At 37.4% G+C, this 21280-nt stretch overlaps 1 protein-coding gene across 1 annotated transcript in view; it reads left to right on the top strand.

The window, feature by feature from the left end:
- PARD3B (par-3 family cell polarity regulator beta) overlaps window positions 1–21280 on the top strand; it is a 1311536-nt gene that overhangs the window by 792315 nt on the left and 497941 nt on the right. The window contains exons 11-13 of the mRNA XM_044669413.1: window positions 4854–5024; window positions 10451–10580; window positions 16410–16509. Of these exons, the coding sequence (XP_044525348.1) occupies window positions 4854–5024; window positions 10451–10580; window positions 16410–16509 (401 nt within the window). The remainder of the gene's footprint in view (window positions 1–4853; window positions 5025–10450; window positions 10581–16409; window positions 16510–21280) is intronic.

Raw genomic sequence — 21280 nt, forward strand, 5'->3', positions numbered from 1 at the left:
TTTAGCACCCCCAGCACCAGGGCCTGACTCTTTCTCTGATTTCCCTCAAAGCTCATTTTCTTGACACTAATGTTCATAGGAGAACTGCCTCCTTCATTGCTGCTATATTATTCACAAACAAAGAATTTTACCACAGGATTCCAAGGGACCCCACACAGATTGTCACTGATTATAGATATGTTTTCTCCTTTCTGTGGAAGAATTTTTTTTTCTATTCAATATTAATATTTGTTCTATCATGGACTCTAACCATGTTCCATTTCTATAATTGTTGAATATTTCCCTTCTGGGTGTTTTTAGCTGTGGTACCTTTGTGTTTGTTAACTCAGAATACTTGGTGTCTAACTCCATTTTTGTCATTTACTCACTGTATAAGCTTGTAAAGGTCACTTTAGCTCCGTATTATACATGTTTCCTCATCATTTCCTTGCCCTTATGGCTCTTCTGCTTTGGAACCAATGCATAGTATTAAATCTAAGATGGAAGATAAGGGTTTTAAAAAATTCATTCTCCAAGCCTTTTTTAGGTGTTTTCTGTATGCCAGGCACTGTGCTAAGCTGAGGTTAAAAAGAAACAAACACAAAACCACCAGTACTTGCCCTCAATGAGCTTATGGTCTTATGGAGGAAACAATGTGATACATAAATACAAAAAATCCTTAATAAATAAAAATTATTGGTGGAGGTAGAGGAACTAAGATAATTGGCAGGATGAGGGCATGCCTTCTTCATAAAGGAGATGGTATTTGAGCTGAGCCTTGAAGTAAGTATGAAGGTGAGGAGAGAATCTATTCCAGCTATGAAATGTGGAAAGGCATGGAGATGGTACATGTAATTTTATGTATAAGGAACAGCCAATTGGCCAGTCTGACTGGAGTAGAGTGTGTGAAGAGTAACCTGTAATGAGCCTGGAAAGAGAGACTAGAGCCTGAGTCTTAAGGGCTATTCATGACAGAGAAATTTGTATTCTGGCTTACGGAGAACTGGGAGCCATTGTAACTTCTTATGCAGGGGAATAACATGGTCAGACCTGTTTAAGAATACCAATTTGGCAGCTAAAAAAGAGAATGAAAATTCTAGAGGTAAGAAACCAATTAGGAAGCCATGTCAGTAGCCCAGGCAAGAAGTGATAAGGGCTTACACTAGGGTGGTCACTCTGAGTAGAGAGAAGGGGAAAGCTGTGAGGTGGTAAGGAGATGGAATCAACCAAGATTTGGCAAATATTTGGATGTGTGGAGTAAGGGAGAGAGAAGATTCAAGGGCAGTTCTTTAGTTGATAGTAGAAACCTCAACAAAGACTAATAATGTTTGTTATAAAAATCACAAACTACTCCCTCACCACCAATGCTACCACATACACAGTTTGTTGTGACTTTTTAAATGGAGAAGCAGCAGAATATTTATACACACACAGACACACTCACACACTCACATACACACACACACACACACACACACACACACACACACACACACACACACCCTCCATCACACCCGGGCAGCCTGAGGGGGGGGAAAAAAAAACCCAGAGCTGTCAAGATGAGGGCACATAAACAATGAATGAGTCAGCCTAGAAAAAGAGAAGGGAAGTATGGATGACATGCTACACACCACACCTGACAACTAGACTCAGTAAACTAATGGCTACTGATTGCCTCCAGGATCAAACACAAAATCCTCTCTTTGGCATTTCAAGCCCTTCATTACATAGGTCCTTCCTGATTTTCCAGGCTTTTTATGCCTTACTTCCTGCCCAACGCTCTTGAACACTGCCCTGGCTATTCCATGAATAATATAGTCTCTCAGCTTTGGATATTCTTTATGGCTGTCCTCCATGCTTGGAATGCCCTCCTTCCTTCCTCTGCTCTAACTATTGGGACTTATCTTATGTCACAATTAATATCCAAACTTCTACAAGAAGCCTTTCCCATTCCATTTTAGTTCTTGTACCTTTCCTCTGTTAATTCAATCTTATTTATCTTGAGCATAGCCTATTTATATGTATGTTTGCTTGTTATCTCCTCCACTAGATAATGGGGTCCTTGAAGGAAGGACTCTCATTTGACATTTTTTGTGTCTTTAGGGTTTAGCAACAGTGACATATAATAGGCACTTAATAAATGTTTATTAACTGAATGAAAAACCTGCTATAGAAAACTCATTGAAGAAATATCATATAATCTCTGCTTAAGTGTATGTAATCTGAGCAAGATCATTCCTCTAAATAGTTGGGATTTTGCTTAAGCATCTTCTGCCTCATGCAATTGATATGTATGTATATGTGTGGTGATGGAATACTATTGTGCTCAAAGGAATAATGAACTGGAGGAGTTCCATGTGAACTGGAATGACCTCCAGGAAGTGATACAAAATGAAAGGAGCAGAACCAGGAGAACATTATACACAAAAACAGATACACTGTGGTACAATCCAATATAATGGACTTCTCTACTAGCAGCAATGCAATGATCCAGGACAGTTCTGAGGGACTTATGAGAAAGAACGCTATACACATCCAGAGAAAGATCTGTGGGAGCAGAAACCCAGAAGGGAAACAACTGTTTGATCACATGGTTCAATGGAGATATGACTACAGATGTAGACTCTAAATCAGGGGTCGGCAACGTATGGCTCTTTCTGCAGAAGCCATAAAGTCAATTTTTTTCAGGCTCTGCTACAGGAGAGCGCACTGTGAGCACTGTACGGCTCTCACGAAATTACATTTTAAAAAATGTGGCATTTATGGCTCTCACAGCCAAAAAGGTTGCCAACCCGTGCTCTAAATGATCACCCTAGTGCAAATATCAATAATATGGAAATAGGTCTTGATCAGTGACACATGTAAAATCCATTGGGATTGTGCATCAGCTACAGGAGGGAAAGAATATGAATCCTGTAACCATGGAAAAATGTTCTAAATTAATTAAATAAAATTTTCAAATAAATAAACCAAAATATATATATATATATGTTTTGTATGTATGCCATGCTACCTTGTGGAGAAAGTGGAATGAGCTCTAGAGTCAGATGTGGTCTTAAGTTATGTAGGACCTTGGTTTCTTACCTGGAAGGAAGGGGAATAAGCATTTATTAAGTACCTACTATTTACTGGCAATACATTAAACATTTTAAAAATATTGTTTCATTGTTTCATTATACAAAATGAGATTTACTGGATAGTCTTTAAAAATCCCTCTGGATTTAAATCTATGATCTGATGATTTATGAACAGAGTATTGTAATAAAAATGATTACCTCCTGGATAATCTCAAGTTCTCCGTTTTCCAGAAGGTAATGTGAATTTGCCAGCCATAATAATCTATAGTAAAAGGATACATTATTCTTGCGTAGTGTGCATGTTTAACCACAAAGGATGGCTGCTTGCCAAGTACCTGACCATATTTGATGAGGAGGACTCAAATGCCGGACGTCTCACACCTACCCAATTGGTTATGTACTCTCTCCAGTGCTAGAGATCACTCAGAGGATGATGCCAAGCTCTCTATGGTTTTTAAAGAACCAGCTACATCTATCTGCTAACACCTTCTCTTTTGCAGATGGCAGCATTGAACTTGTAATTTTAGGGGTTAGATCCCCAATGGGTAGATGTAATCTGCCCATGTTTCTTAGTCCTGGCAACAATCTAGGAGTGAAATACACTAGTGCTATGATTTTATTTCTCATTTTTTTTCTCTATTTCCTATATTGTATACATATGGGTGTATATGTGTTTGTCTATATACATATGTATAATTATTCAAAGTGCCTTGACATTGTTCACTGTTAAAATGTACAAGTTTAACTATGTCATTTCTCAGCTCAGAATCCTTTAGTAACTAACCTAGAATTAAACATCTTCCACAATCTGGATCCTACCTGCTTTTCTAGATCTGCTTTATCCTACTCACCTCTGCATGTTCTCTTTTCTGACATCTACCTGCTATTATCCTGGACTTATCCTGCTATCTCCAGCCTCCATACATTCATGGAAAGGTACACCCTCCTACCAAGAAAACTATCCCTTAATATCTCTGCTTATAGAAATCTTTTTCTTCTGTTAAGACTCAGACAGAACAACTGTTTTTAGCTGGAAATGTTCTCTCCCTCTCAAATTTCCCAAAGCATTTTGTATGCATAGGTCATTTGACCATATCATATTCAGCCTTATCTGACTGCACAGTGAATTCCTCTTCATATACTATCTTGAAAATAGGGACTGTGTCATCTCTTAACTTTATATCCTTATATCTCTCACAGATCCCGGCATATAAGGATAGGGTCTAGACCTTGTTTTCATTGAACAGGGATTTCTCAGAGGAGGAAACCCCTTCAATCAATCTTTCCAATTTTATAGTCTTAGAGGAGTTACTTAGAGCAGAGTTGTCACATACACTCCAGGCAGCATGCAGCCACCTTGATTTTTGTCTTGCCATTGGACTTCTTGGTCTTCTTCAAAAATGAAGAATGGACAACAGCCTATAGCACTCCTAAATATAGGCTGAACTCACTAAGATATAATTGAGAGGGCAGATAGGGAACTCAGTGATTTGAGAACCAAGCCTAGAGACAGGAAGTCCTGAGTTCAAATCCAGCCTCAGATATTTCCTAGCTATGTGACCCTGGACAAGTCACTTAACCCCCACTGCCTGACCCTTATCACTCTTCTGCCAGGACAAAGGAATGAGGAAAAAAGCTTGAAAAATTCAATGTTACAGAGTAGCATTAGAAATCAAAATGATACAGTATTAAGAATAAAAATACTGTCTCTCTTGTGACTTGCACTTAATAAATTCTTAATGGAATTGAATCGAATGCTGGACTGTAGTAACCACATGTGGTTCTGTTTTGTTTTAGGATGGGCGCTTACGAATGAATGACCAGCTAATTGCAGTAAATGGTGAATCTCTTTTGGGCAAGTCTAACCACGAAGCTATGGAAACTCTTAGAAGATCAATGTCTATGGAAGGGAACATACGTGGGATGATCCAGTTGGTGATTTTGAGACGACTAGACAGACAGACAGAGGTAATTAAAGAATTCATCTCCTTAAAGACAAAAAAAAAATGGAAAGTATAATAGTTACATCAAAATTTGTGAGCAGTCATGATATAATGGGGAGAAAATTGGTTTTGTATTTTTGTGGTGTGATTTTGCACCTTAATTCTACCACTTACTAGCTCTGTGACCTTGGGCAAGTTGTTTAATTTATCTTTGCACCATTTTCTTCTTTCAGTAATAGACTTGGGTTATACAACTATGTGACCCTTTTCATTCCCAAAGTTCTATGGTTCCATCACAAGAACTATAGATAGAACTCTGTCTAAACTTTATGAATATATGTGTATGTGTATTATGTATATTTACATATATGTATGTGTGCATATAGTCTCCTGGTTGTCTATTATATTAGGGGAGGGAGAGAAAAGAAAATGGCTGCGTGTTTAGGATTAAAACTAGCAAGGTTAATCCTTTACATAATAGAATAATAGAGCTCACTAGTCCAACCTCTTCATTTTATAATTGAAGATTATAAAGATTATCAAGATTATAAAGATTATATAACTCAAGAAATATATACAAGATCATAAAGCTTATTAAATAATTTTCAAAACCAGACCTAGAGGCCAACCCTCTTAACCCTCAAGTCTATATATACTTTTTTCATCCATTTTTACCTTGCTGACCTTTAAAGGGTGAAATGCAAAATCCGAAAGGCTGTTTTTATTTGTTACCATTTTATAGATGATCCCTGAAGTTGAGTACTAGTTTATAAACATCTTCATGTTTTTTTAATTAATTTACCAATACTCCCTTTTATTACAAACCTATATAAATAAATCTGTACCAAACATAACATAAAAATGATATATCACATTATAGATATATGCAGATACACACCTGCAGCAAATCTGAAAAGTCTCTACCCTTCAAATTTTCGTGAGAATTAGGATGGGTTATGTGGACCTATAAGTTAGCAAATTTGAATCTTGCTCATCACAGCATGTTGCTTGGGACTTAACTACATATGTTGTTATGGAAACAAAAAAATTTCCTGGAATAGTTTACAGGATAAAATTATTTGCCTTTATGGCTTTCTTCTTAATATATGGGACATTTTCACTCAAATATGTTTAAGCATAAAATATTCATTAGATATAACTGTACTTGTGAAGAAATGGAAGAAGAGAGAAAATTAGACATTAAGAAGAGTTAAGGAAAAATCAGCATTTTAAACTTTTTCATGGAAGTAAATTCTCAAAGGGCAAGAAAGATTCCTGTAATATAATAGCTCCATAAACTAGGATAAAGTAGAATAAGTGTTCTAGTCAAAAAGAATAGAATTCTGCTTCCTTGTTATGTTGTTGTTTAGTCATTTCAGTCCTGTTGACTCTATGACTATTTGGAGTTTTCTTGACAGATATTAGATTGGTTTACCATTTCCTTCTTCAGTTCATTTTACAGATGAGGAAACTGAAGCAAACAGGGTGATTTGCCCAGAGTCACACAGCTAGTAAATGTGCGAGACAGATTTGAACCTCAGGAAAATGAGTATTCCTGACTTTGGGCGCAGTACTCTATCCACTGAGCCACCTTCCTTTACTCTACTTTTTAAAAAAAGTGAAAGTGTGAGATCCCAAGTTTCAACTAAGTTGTCCTGCATCAAAGGAATAAGAAGGGGACAAAAAGAGTAGTAATCAGCTACGTAGCTTGTTTTGTTAAATTGGAATCTACTGAGAAGAAATTTGCTCCATATTTCTGTAAAATCCTTATACAGTCTTTTCAGGATTGCAAGAGTTGCTGTATTCAGGTTCAGTATCTCTGTCCTGGTTTTCTGTGGAGGTTAAAAGTACATCAGCAGTTGCCCCTCTGCTCTCCCCATGGCTTTCTCCACAGAGTTCTCTGTCATTGGACAGTGGATCAGTATGAAGCGTTTTGGCCCAAATTTGCTCTTTGTCTTTTCCTTTGTGGCAAATATTTTCATTCCAATTCTCACACTCTTGGGTGGGTTGAGAGCTAGCTCAGGAAAGAAAGTACTTAACACTTAGCTCATGACCCATATTGGGAAGCCACATCTCAGAATGGATCACCAGGGGACCAATCAGGGAATGAAAAATGACAAGAGAAGGGAAAAGCAGATTTTTATGAGATTATTTCTCGAAGATGTGTTTTTAGACTTGATATTATTTGTGTGCTTTCCTTAGGGAATAAACAGACAGCTTGCTCTCTGCTATTGGGAAGCAGTGTGACCCCAGTGCAGATTAAAGAGGATTTTTCATATCAATATGCAAGCCTCATATACATTTTGTGTTTATTAATTTTTTTTAAATCTCCAATATTTTATCTCCCAAATCTACACTCTTCCATGTCAAGGCAAGCTCAGAGCCTCAGTGGTGGTTCTCTGTATTGTATTCTCCTGCTGGGCCAGCCATCACCCTCAGGTATGATTTAAAAAAAAAAAAAGTATTTACAACCCCAAAGGATCTTGGTGCTCCTCAAATGTTTAGAGAAATCAATTAGTTAGATTTGGCATGAATACCGAAATGGTAATTGAACATTTTATTGATATAAAAAATTGAAGAAGCTACTTATGAAAAGTCAAAATAGAGAGTTGTTGGGACTCCCCCCCACCCACATTACCCAGATGTACAGACATGTAAACAGTTCTGATGAGCGCCTCATGAAGAATACATAATGAGCTCTTGATTGAATCAAAATCATTTTAAACAGAAATATTTTTTCCCAAGGATGAGCTTGAGGTTCAATTGTAATTCCATTTGAGGCTAGAGACTTGGTATAAAAAAAAAATGGGTTATGACCTGTTTTATTTTTCCCCCTTCCCCAAAACACCTCCCTCCCTGCTGCGACAGCCCAGCTTGGTAGAAAGCAGAATATGTTTAAAAATCCATTATTTTTTTTATTGGCCAGGACACTAATGGAGGCCTCCATGACAGCTCTATTTTACAGGCTGAATACTTTAATTAGGCTGGTTACTGATCAGTTGTTGGGATATCGATTGTGTCATTTATCAAAGAGCTGGAAAAGCAGATTTTTTTCCTCTTGTTGTTCTTCTTACTGTTAATTCAAAGCAGAGGGCTATGCACAGCAAGTCCTGCCTCTCCCACTGGGCATCCAGCTTTAATTTAGGGACAGCTCGTCTGCTGGTTTAGCCAGCATACAGAGCCAGTCTTTCGGTGCCTGCAATATGTGGTCAGTCTTGACAAAAACCTAAAAGGATTCTTCTCCACTGAAAACATTACAGACTGTTATTTTTTCTTTTATCTGGCCATGTGATTTCATTAGTGTCAAGAGCTCCCAATGCAGAGCAACATTAGCTTTCCAAAATTCTAGTTCTAGAGAGTTCCCTTGGTCATTGATGGATAAAGTGACTGGCCCAGACTCATTGCCATTACATATTGGAGACAGGATTTGAACTCAGAACTTCCTTGCTCAGAGACAAGCTCTCTCTTCTCTACCTCATAACTTCCTCTTATGCTTATTTTAATTAATGAGGGACAATAGATGACCAGATACAAGTCAGGAAAACCTGAATTCATAAACTGTCCCAGGCAGCGCATACCCCAATAGTGGCACCTAGTAAGCACTTACTAAATGTTAATTGATTGATTAATCGATTGATTAATTGACAGATATTAGCAATGTGACCATAGTAAGTCAGGAGATCATAGATTTTGAGCAGAGCAGAACCTTGAATGTCATCCAGTCTAACCTTCTCTTTTTTCAAATGAGGAAACTAAAGCCCAAATAGATAAGTTGCCCAAGGGGACATAGGCCATCTGAGGATTCGACCTTTCAGCCAACAAGATTCATAAAACTTCTTTCATTGTTTTTCAGTTATTTTTAGTCATGTCCAATTTTTTTGTGAATTCATTTGGAATTTTCTTGGCAAAGATATTGGAGTGGTTTATCATTTCCTTCTCCTACTCATTTTACAGATGAGGAAACTGAGGCAAACTGAGTTAAGTGACTTGCCTAGGGTCACAGAGCTAGTAAGTATCTGAGGCAGAATTTGAATTCAGAAAGATCCCTCTTCCTGATTCTAGGCCCAGGGCTCTATTTTCTGCACCACTTAAATGCCCCTATCTGTCTCCTACTTTATGCCAGACTAGGGATACCAAAACAAACAAACAAATAAATAAATAACCTCAAGGAGTTCCCCTTTTAAGTGAGGAGACAACAGACCAATGTCCAAGTACATACAAGATAGGAAATATAAATATGAGATAATCTCAGCGCAAAGAGATTCCAACCTAGATCCTCCAGTGTGCTGTTTGTCCTACATCACATCATCTTTCAGTGCCTTCAGGTTACTGAGCCTAAAATTTATAGATGAATTGCCATCTGCATCAGTAGAGGGAGTTTCTACACAAGGGAGTTCCCCGTGCTGATGAGATCACAAAGACAAAAAGAAATTCAACTAGCAGGGAACTAATAGAGAAGGGAAAAACAAGTAAGTGGAATGTATTGTTTGAGACCAAATGCTATTTACAGAATCAAAGTGGCTCAGGGGCTCTGATTTGTGTTTCTCTGGATGGCATCATTCTTCTCTCAGTAATGATCAAGGGATCAGTGGCAAGATGCTTCTAAATTATTTTCTTCCTTGAAACGCATCAGGGAGACAAATGGCATAAACAAGAAGAAAGCACAATTCTCAAAGCCTCGGTCCTCCTTGAAAAAATGGACCTCAACACTTTATAACCTGCAGCAGCTAATTACTGAGCACCTGTGGAAAATATACTATCAATATACCGGTCTGTCAGCTCTGAACCTGAGTAAAACATGTATTTGTTTGCAGAGGGTCAGAATTAAGTTAGGAAGTAAGATGTGGCAAGAAAAGAATTCCCAGAAGAGAAACAAGCAGCCCGGAGGCCTGGCAGTGGGTAGCTTTCACGCCCAGCTGGAAGTCCAGCTTTTTGCAGTGGGATATACTTGGGGCTCTTGAGTCCCAAAGATATTCTAGTTTGAGCTTGTCCTGGAGCATATGCACTTGGTCTCTGAGCACGAGGGGGACCAGCTGGCTGGCAGAGAAACACCCTTGGCATTCACTGTGTCTTGTGTTGACACTGCCACAAGCTGCACTCCCAGATGGAGTAAAATATGAAAAAAGCCAGTTGTGAGTGGAGGGAGGAAAGGAAGAGTGGTAGGAATAATAAAGTTAATCCTCTTTCTGTGTTGGAGATCAGCTCTCAAAACCTTTTGCTCCACACCACCCTCAGGGTCCTTTATCACACAGGAATGATGGGGTGGTTGGGAAACCATTTAAAAAAAAAATTCTGCCACTGAGAAACAATAATGCAAAATAAACACTCCATAATCTAGTCCTTGATTGAATATGATTTAATGGTGGTGATGACCCTGCTTGAGTTTTGTATGATTGATTAACTTGGTATATATCAAGGGAAATTACAACTTCTTCCTTCTCCCTTCCATAGGATCGCTCTGACTATGGGCTTTTTCCCAAGCCCTCTCTTGAGAGCTGTCAACATTTTGTCACCACTTCCAGGCGTCACGAGCCCAACCCACATCCATTTCTCACCTATAGCCCACAGGAGAGGCAAAAAGGTATGGTTCTTTTTTGTTCTCCTTCACCCCAAAGGAAGAGAAGAAGAGGGAGAGCACTTTTTTGTTTTAAATATTTTTTAGCTTAAAAAAAAAAAAAGAAGAGTTAATTAGACTAAGTGCAGACTGTTACTCTGAGTCATGAACATTCAGAGATGGGTGGGAGAGCTGACTCAGAAGTTGTGAATTAGATTCCTGGCAACGACGCCAGTTTAAGTAACAGTTTCTAGCTCGCTGCCCCAAACACGGGAGGTTAGATATTAAACAAACTATGACTAGAAAAATCAAAGCCACCAGAGTGTTGGGTTTCTAAAGACCTTTTTAATGTTGACAATTATCAAATATGATTAACTATCAAACTTCAAAGATTTATGGCCCAGACAGTAGTGAACCATAAAATGTTAGCAACATGTTTCAGAGATGTCTGATAGACTGTAGGATGAGCATGCTAAATACAATTAGCTGAGGGCATTTCATGGAGATGAAATGTGTTTGTTATTTAAGTAATATGATAGTGTAGAGACTTCTGCTACTCCCCCTCTCTCTCCATACTATATGTGTGTGTGTGTGTGTGTGTGTGTGTATATATATATATATATATATAACTATGTAATTTATAGATAGTGATAGAGAGCCATGGTTATACTATATAAAAGTCCAGACTTTTTTTACCTTGTTATTCAACACTGTCCTCTTGTAACACTAGGAAAAATCATTCATTTTTTACTAAATGGAAACAGTAATCATTAGCGATCCTTAGATAACTCCCATCAAAATGGACTTTCATATATGGGGCTTCTCTAGAATTGATCTGAACTTTTCATTTGCCCTAGCAAGTCACAGATCGTCCCTCCATAGACCAGGACCTCCTTCTGACACAGACTTTACTCTGGTAGAATATAAGCATAACCAAATGTTTCAATAGTGAAAAGATGGCTAAAGATGATCCCTCCACCTCTTTCTCACAGCATCATTTTATGCATGAATAGATGTCAATTTAAATATTACACCGTCACCATCCTTGACCTCTGATTAAATGAATTGAAGTTTTGCAATTATAATGATCAGACTTCAGTCAGGAGAAGATATAAAGAAATATATTTCATTTCTCCCTGCAGAGAGGTGGGGAGCTGGGGGAACAGAATGCTGAATACACCATCATATTATCATTTTCATCCTTAATTTTTCTTAGGTTTTTTTCCTTTGTTAAAAAGGAAAGTTTGAGAGTAAGGAACACTAAGAAATTATTAGATTATTATTAGAGTTAGAAATTATTAGAGTTAAAAATTTGAAAACATCAACAACATTTTTAAAAGGAATTATATAAGGTCCATGTCATTCTAAGTACAACCCAGCGTTCTATTTCTCACAAACTGAGATAATGTTTATAAAGCACTTTGCAAACCTTAAAGCATGAGACAAATGCTAGCTATTATTAAGTATTGTTGTTATATGTAATGTAGTTTTAAATGACCTGACACAACTTCCTGCTCATTATCTGAAATTTGAATTTATAATTACTTTATAGGGTTTTTAAAAGTGCATCTATGTCCTTGATTGGAATATTACATTACTATAGTAGGTATAATATAGAACAATCTGTTCTTATTTCCTTTTTCTAGAATGAATGCTTCTCAGCAATTGAGTCTAATATTCGTTTAAAAACAAATTATAATTAATATTGTAGCATACAGTAACTATAGTCTTAGGATTATCCACAATTAAATTACAATTGTTAGATGTATTAGTTGGAATTTGCCTGCTTTTTATGTAGACTTGCTAGTTTATTTTCAAAATGATTACAAAACATTTTGCTAACAAAGTATTATAAAAAGGCATAATGATGAGAATGAGAATATGACTTTAATTCCTTTACTTTGGAAGTCAGTTACCCCGCCTAGTTCCCAAACTACTATAGATTCACAATTCTCACTACAAATGGGCCAGTGAAATAAAAAAAAGGCAAATTTGACATACCAGTACTAATTTATTTTTAATCTTCTTTAGGAAAATGACACTAGCTTGACAAGATGTAATGTCTTGGGGTGGGCATTGTGGGGGATGGGGGTGGGGAGGGAGCTGTAGCAGCCAAAACATTACATTTTTTGCTTTCCTGTGTATATTTTTTAAAAGGGATACATTCAAATCCAATGTTGATGTGCTATGTCCCATCTATTTTTGCAATAATAGTACTTACCACCCACAGATCTTCAGTTTTTTCCCCCTGTCAAGCTGTTACACAGAAAAAAACAGTCTTAGTATTACCATTTGTAGAAATAATAGTGCCAGAAAATTCATTTTTATTTTGGAGTTGGTAATGAATATTACTCACACCAGAGGAGCTTTTGTGTCTAGAGATGATGAGGGGGCATCCAAAGGGTGTGCTTTCCTTTCATATTTTAAGTATTAGGGTGATCTGTGCCCCCTGCAACAAGGCTACCTTATAAGCTAATTGCTCAAGGACTATCAGAATTACTCCCCACCCAGACCTGTTCTTCCTGAAGAGTAATAGCCTCTACCCCTTTGTTTCTACCTTCTCTTCTTTAAAAATGTACCAGTTCTGTTCCCTGCTCTACAGATCTCTGCTCTTCAGTTAGAAGAGACAGAATGGAATACAAGGAAAATCATGGGACTTGTATGAAAGGGACAAGTCTGTATCCTGATTTGTAAAATGGAGATAATAGACCTGTAGTACCTATCGTTTAGGCTTGTTTTCAGAGTAAATAAAATTGTCAATGTAAAACTTTTCAGTGTATCATCACTAGCTGTTATTATAGGAAAGACATTTATAAAGAAATTCATACTAAAGAGTTAATGGCTTAAAAATAATTTGATGTGTTATAACCTTCAGAGAGTATAAAGAAACACCTCCCTATCCAGTTTATTCAAAATTAATTGTATCATAACCCTTAGTTTCCTTGTAGGAAAAAGATTGTCAATCATAAAGGAGATTTAGAGGTGCTAAATTATAGCATAGCCATGCCAAGATATATGAATTGAGTGGAGTGTAACAGAGATGGAACAGAAAGGAAGTTGTTTAGTTCAAGTGGGATTAAAAATCAATCACAGAAGAGACCTTAGAACTGAAGTCCAAAGAAGGGGGGGAAGGTAACTTGCCCCAGTCTACAGAGTCAATAAATAACAGAAACAAGATCTCAAGCCCATGTCTTTTGAGTCTTCTGATAATTTTTTTCTAGATTGGAGGAGCAGTAGTGAATTGGAGGAGCAGAAAGGACATTAGCTGACCAAAAGCAAGGAAATCGCCAGGTGGCTAGCCAGCCTGGAAGAGAACCAACTTATTCATTAAGCAGTCAAATAATAAGAGCTTTCAGTGAATACATCCGACTTAAAAGCAACACTGAGTCTATGAAGCAGACAGCTTGAGATAAAGACATATGGAGTGCCTCTTATTTGAGGTTCTCAGGGCAAACTCAGGAAGAGAAGTATCTCATTAGAGCACCCTAACCCAAATGACTGGATGTAAGAGGGAAATTTGAGATAATAGGACTCCTCATAGGGCAGAGATATTTGGAGAATGGGGACTTCCAAGCACCAAATAACTCTGCTATAAATATATCCATTTCCAATGGGGAATGAAATGGGACTTCAGGCTGCAGTTTGGGTGAAGAACAGGACAGGAAAGAAAAATAGAAGGTCCACACTACTGCTATCATAGCAAAAATCACAGTAGTGGCTTCAGTCATCTTTGACTTACTGGCCACCAGAAGTGGGAATTCTCAACAAACAACAGTCATGGGAGTGACAACAGCCATCAGTATCCAATGAAACCAGCAGTTCAACAAAGAAATAGAAGTAGGAGACTTGTGGAGGGTGTGGGAGGTGGACGAGGGAGGAGGTGGAAGAGGGAAAGGACACAGAGCTGGTAGAATAGAGAGAATCTGGATTTTGAACTGTAACTAAATATAGTTTAGTGGATCCCAGTGGAGCTTAGGAATGATGGAATAAAAAAGTACAATAACTTTTCCTTCTGCCTTAGTACTGAATTAAAATAATGTAACACGTTATTTAGAGAGCTATTTTTCCTATAGAGGCAACTATCTTTAAATTCTATAGAAATCATAGAATTGAGAGTTTAAGGAATTCAGCAGGCAAAGTTCAATATATAACTAAAAAAAATCCCTCTATAACACATCTGGACAAGTGATTATGCAGAACCCACTTAAAGAGAGGGGAAACCCTACCACCTTCTGAAGAAACCCATTCCATTTTGGATAATTCTTTTAATACAGAATAATGAACACTGGGTTTATAGTCAAGGTCAGGAGTTCAAGACCAGCTTCTGCCATTGTGACCTTGATTAAATTAATTAACTCTTATAAGCTTCAGTTTCTTCATCTAGAGTTAGATTAGATGACTTCTGAGAGCCTTTCATGCACTAAATCTGCCACTCTATAACATTAAATTTGCCTAATTTCAACTTCATAGAATCATAGATGCAAGAACCTCAAAGGCCATTTATTCTATTCCCTCATTTACAGCAGAGGAAACTGAGGACCAAGGCACTTGAATGATTTTCCCAGACATTTAGGTAGCCTCTTGTTACTCCTAGTTCTGTCCTCTGAGGACAAACTAAAGCAAGTCTAATCTCTCTCTCATATGATATCCTTAGTAATCTTATGATATTCTTGTAATCTTCACAATGAGTAACCCAGCACCCCATACACATACCTTGATTATTTCCAGAATGAATGAAATAAGTATGGATAAATGTATCTATGTTATAAATTGGTAGGGATATAAAAGAGCTTCATCTTTCAAAGCTCCCCATACACTCATTGTTTCACTTATAATCTTGCTTTTAGAGGCTCAAATTCCCAAAAAGCATAGCACCAGCTCTTCGGGAGAAAACTCTAGAGGCTTTGTATATGTGTGTTGAGTGTGGTTGGCAAAGATTTCAGGGGAGAAGAAATAAAGTTGGAGGAGAGGGAGGCATGGAATTTAAAGAGAGGGTAGATCTTTATATTGAAAAGGAGACATGTGGGTTACATCTGTAGCCCCAGTGCTCTATCCAAAGGATCTATGAGTATTAATGACTAGAGTGCTTGTAGTGGTATAACAGGTTATCTAAGACTGTGTACAGTTGAATGTGACAGCCCCTCACAAAAAGGCTTTCCATCCCCCACACCCTCTCTCCTGTTGTCATACCAAGGAGGAAATACCAATTGTCTACTCTGTCTCTTAGCAAAGTAGGAGACACCGCTTGCTCCCAGCAGTCAGAAATCCTCTGGCTCACGCATGTCTGTCCTGATCACCTTTCTTTTCCTCCTAGGAATAATTATTTCAGTTACGTGCTCTCGCTCTCTCTCTCTCTCTCTCTCTCTCTCTCTCTCTCTCTCTCTCTCTCTCTCTCTGTCTGTCTCTGTCTCTGTCTCTCATTAGATAGATAGGTATACATATATAAAACTGGTTTAGCATGCTTTTTAACAAAGGCTTTTAAGGAGGCAGTTAATGCTTGACATCTTTTTACAAGAAGAAAAACTGAGTCATGATACATTGACCTCATTTTCCTCAGGTCATTTAAACAAATCACAGTTACTACTATCATTGTTTCTCAATTTGACAGTGCCTTTATGTATGTAATCACCCTTATAAAAATATATTAGAGTATTTAGATTTACATCTGCATGTGTATGTCTACATTATCTCTTCTGTGAATTCTGGGGAAATGCATTTTCGATTAGAGGTAATGTTCTTTTCAAGGCTGGTTTATGTTTTAGTTTAAATTGGGTCTGTGAGATGAATTGGGACTTGCACAGGAGTTGGAAGGTCTCCCTACAGTTTTCTACAACTTCAACTATTTTTTGTTTCTAGAACTGCTACTTTCAGATACTGACTGGGCTGAGAATGACATCCCACCACCTTTACCACCACATCCCAGTCTGGAATTGGACCCTGAAGATTATAATCACAGGTATGGCTAAAATAGTGAGGTTTTTTAAGTGTGTACCCATTGTTTCTCCAGAAACAAAAATAATAATCTTTTATCCTAACTCTTTTCTTATGGGTAGGTAATTTCATACCACTGACTACCACTTTTATCTTGAGAAAGGTTCCACATTGTTAGACAATTTGTGTTCAGATACCTTAATTTTAATGAGATGATGGTTAAGCATAAAATTGTAAGTATTCAGCTTGTACTTTTTAAAATATTCAAGATTATGAGCTACATTTGCATTTATGTTTTAAGTTTTTTAAATGTAGCAAAAGGTAACAGAGAAAAGTTGTATGGAAAAGCTTACTAGAAACAAAAGTTTATCTCTTTGGTTGTAATTCATTTTCTGAGTTAATGAAGGCTATAGGGTATTTTAAAAATAGAGCACTATTCTAGGAGAATTAATGGAACCTAAAAATTAAAGAAATGCTATATATAATCCAAAAATATTGAAGAGGGTACCCAATGTTATAGCCATTTTGTAATAGAAACTAAAAAAAAATCAATAATTTCTAGAACCACAAGAGCATAAGAGAGATTTACTAAGCATACACACCATTTGACTAGTTGAATTCATAGATTTTTTTTTCCTTCTGATGAGTTTTAAAAAATCATTAAATTGCCCCATTGCTATTTTCTTTATTTATTATAGCTATTAAAAACTGCATATTTCATATTATACTGTGTCCCAAGATAACCCTACAAAGTATCTTCAATTTTCTAATCTCAGCAACACTATTGTCATTTCTGTTATGTTTTTTTAATATAGATAGCAACAGCAAAAGTTGTAGTATTCTACAAGTTAACCAAATCAGACAGTAATTTTTCTCCATTTATTTCCTTGTCCTTCTTTGTAGATTACCCTTTTCAAAATCTGTTCATATTTTACAATCAGTTTCAGGAACTAAATTCACCATTATGATTAAGTCATAGTAAACCTTTAAAACATTATGTAAACATGAATAGTTTGGCCAAAGTAAAAGTCTTTATTATTCCATCTCAAAATTATTCCCCCTCCAGCTTCTACCTTTCAATAGTAGATACTATCATTCCCTGCTCATCTTAAGCTGAAAAAATTGGAATTGTCTTTTACTTATTCTTTTAATGATGTCTCTTTGATAGTTCCTGCCTGAGAAAGTACTTTCCCTAGATGTTGAATAAATAAAATACTCTAAGGCAGGGGTCGGCAACCTTTTTGGCCATGAGAGCCATAAACACCACATTTTTTAAAATGTAATTTCGTGAGAGCTGTACAGTGCTCACAGTGTGCACTCCTCTAACAGCACCTGAAAAAAAAATTGACTTTATGGCTCCTGCAGAAAGAGCCATATCTGGCCCTCAAAAGAGGCAGCTATGACTGGAGAGCCATACGTTGCCGACCCCTGCTCTAGTGGGTATCTCAGACTTTCTGTCTTGATTAGGAACTATCTCCTCTATAGTCAGTCTTACCTTAAGCAGTTCCCCCTCTTACCTTCTATTCTGATTGCTGAGCTCCGTCTGTGAACCACATAGACAAATATCATTTTTGTACCCATTGTTCTATAAAACAGTGGTATAATACTATATCCCCAAGGTCCAAAACCAGAGTCAGAATTGAGTAGTTGCTTCAGAGATGATTCTGTCATTCAGTTGAAACAAAATTTTGCTTGATTGGAGTTATTGTGGCCCAAATCCCCTACAGCTCCCTTTCCTCACAAACATGCTGTTCCATGAATATTCTGGCTCTGGGCAAGTTTTATATGTTTGCTATATGAAAGGAAGAGCCATTGCTGAATATCAATGGAAAGGTAGTGATCTATCCCACATGAATGATGGCTTCCTTTCCTTGTCAAATACCTTTACTGTGGTATCTGAGGACTTCACAGTTAATTTTTTCTTCAAAATGTTTCTTAGATGTATTTCTTTCTCTCAAAATTAGACTGGTCCTTATACCTATATCAAATGTATCAAAGAAGGATTAGTACTGATGATTGCAATGGATGGAGTGATGATAATTGGCAGTTGTATGTAGAATTATTCGACTCCTATCTTGTGCCTTTTTTACTTATCAATGGAAAAAGTCACCAGACTGGAAAATATTTTTAAAATTATTCACAGGGGTCTGAAACCTTAAATAAGTGAGACTCTCTTAAATGTAAGAAAACATCAAGTTGGTTTTAATGAGCTCAAGTCACCACCTACATTACTGAAGAAGCATTTAGTTGCTCTAGATCAGTGATTCCCAAAGTGGGCGCTACCACCCCCTGGTGGGTGCTGCAGCAATCTAGGGGAGCAGTGAAGGCCACAGGTGCATTTATCTTTCCTACTAATTGCTATTAAAATTTAAAAAAATTAATTTCCATGGGGCTAAATAATATTTTTTTCTGGAAAGGGGGCAGTAGGCCAAAAAAGTTTGGGAACCACTGCTCTAGACTGAGGAGTACAGAAAATAGTATCCTAGCAGAGAGGCAAGGGGCAAATAGATTGGGTCTCATATGCAAAAAGAAGAGGCAGAAAGAGGCAAAAAGTAGTCATTGGATTTCTTCAAAAGTCCTCCTCATTGCTAACAGCTAAGAAACCTGCAAATTACAAAGCAAATTACTTATGCAAGAAGTGCCAGATACCCTGGAAAAGGTGGGAAAGTCTGAGAGAACTATAAGAGCATTATTTAAAAAGCTCATTCTCACCTGTTGACAGAAAGGTGGCACAACAAACTGCCTCTCTGTGTTGAAAGTCACTGAATCCCGATGGTCTCGCTTTCAACAAGTAAGGAAGGCAGAGGGTGACTTGAAGAGATTGTTGTGTTTATGCTTATTAAAGAGCCAAGTAATAAGAAGGTGTGTGCAAATGCAGACTGGTCTCTCTTTTACAAAGGGAAATGGAAGATTATCTCTCTAGTCTCAGAGCTCTTTGAGAAGAGTGAAATGTGTCCCAAGAGAAGAAATGTTTCAAGAAGAAAACAGCATACCAAAAGGGAATCTGGGGGGACAGCTAAGTGGCTTGGTGGATGGAGAGCCAGGCTCAGAGAAAGAGGTCCTGGATGTGAATGTGATCTCAGACACTTCCTAGCTGTGTGACCCTGGGCAAATCACTTGAGCCACATTGTCTAGCCTTTACTGCTTTTCTTCCTTTACAAAGTATTGTTCTAAGACAGAAAGGTAAAGGTTTAAAAAAAAAAAAAAAAGAAATCCAGTAGTTATATTTGAAGGTTCTAAAAAGCTCATTCGCCTTTGCCAGTGTGGGACTTTGTACAGTTAAACTGTATACAGAAACAGCTCCTTTAAATCATAATGGCATTGCAGATCTTCTGACAGGATAAAAGACATCTAGAATGGGCCATAAGAAAATGAAAGTTTCTTAATCTTTCTCTCTTGCTCAAGAGAATCAAGGAGTTTCTATGTTTCCCAAACACAGACAATCAAGCCTACAGCCTTCTGTGTCTCAGCAAATCAGCTGACCAATACTTGCTTCTAGTGATTTGTAGGAGGATAAATTATGTTATTAAATGGACCCCAGAAAATACCAAGGGAATCCTTGGAAGGGATCTCAGGCAAAAAACAAACAAACAAACAACCTGTGCAGGCAATGCTTTCATCACTGATGCCATCCCTAGCTAGCTAAGGGCTTCTGAATAGAAATAAGGATATAGGCAATAAACAGTTTAAGAAGCTGGTTTCAGAGAATGGGATTTGGATTTCTAGAGCAGGACTTCAAACACATTGATGATGGGTTCCTGATGTAGAATGGACTATATCTAATGATAGCCAGGAGAAAAAAATGCCACGTGCCCAGAGGTGCTGAAGATTTAATGAAGGAGGCTTTTAACTGAAAATGGAGAGAGAAGGAGAAACTACCCACACATGGCAGCTAAGCCAGATGCTAGGGATGAGGACAGCAGATCTGAAAGGAGGGAGCTTAGCAGTGCCCAAGAGCACTCATATCCTTAAGTCTCTATATGCATATGCACATAGTATGAGTAATAAACAAAGTCATTGGAGATCTTAATGCAAGGAAGTAAATTCTTAGACAACTCTGAGACTTGAGAGGATATTACCTAACTAAAATATGGAAACATAAGGAATAGAGCAGCATTGTAAATCAAGAAGCTATAACTGGAAATTCACAAACAAGACCTGCATTTGGGTAAATCTTTCCTGGTGGAATAATAGCAACAACAAAAATAGGTAGCATTTTTGTAGCTCTTTATGATTTATCAAGTTCCTTACAAATATTGTCTTATCCTCATCACTTTATTTCAAGAGCTAGATATGATTTTTATCCCCATTTTACAGTTGATGAGGCTGAGGCAGACCAAGGTTAAGTGGCCTTGGGAAGGCCACATTGCTAGTCAGTGATGCAGTATTTAAACTCAGGACTTCCTTACTCCAGGTCCTGTCCTCCAGGCACATTAGTACCAATTTCCATGAGAAAAACAAAGAAGCAATATTGAGGTGGGAATCTAATACAGAAAGAAGAAATGGATAATGAGTTGTACAAAATATCAAAATTCACCTGGAAGTAGAATATAGATGACCTGAACAATTTGGGCAGCTACCAGAACCGTAGCTGCTATGAGCATAGCAGCTGATAGATGTTTAACTTATTTAAATGATCATTTCATTCTTCAGAAGATGAAGGGATCGACAAGGAAAACTACTCTTCTGAACGTAATACTGACCTATAAGGAAATATTAATCATCAGAGTGGAAATGATAAGAGCCATAGGATAAAATTATAACTCCATGATAGATCAGGAAGGGGAGCACATGAA

The sequence above is a fragment of the Gracilinanus agilis genome, chromosome 3 (genome assembly GCF_016433145.1).
Source record: "Gracilinanus agilis isolate LMUSP501 chromosome 3, AgileGrace, whole genome shotgun sequence".
NCBI classification, from domain to species: Eukaryota; Metazoa; Chordata; class Mammalia; order Didelphimorphia; family Didelphidae; genus Gracilinanus; species Gracilinanus agilis.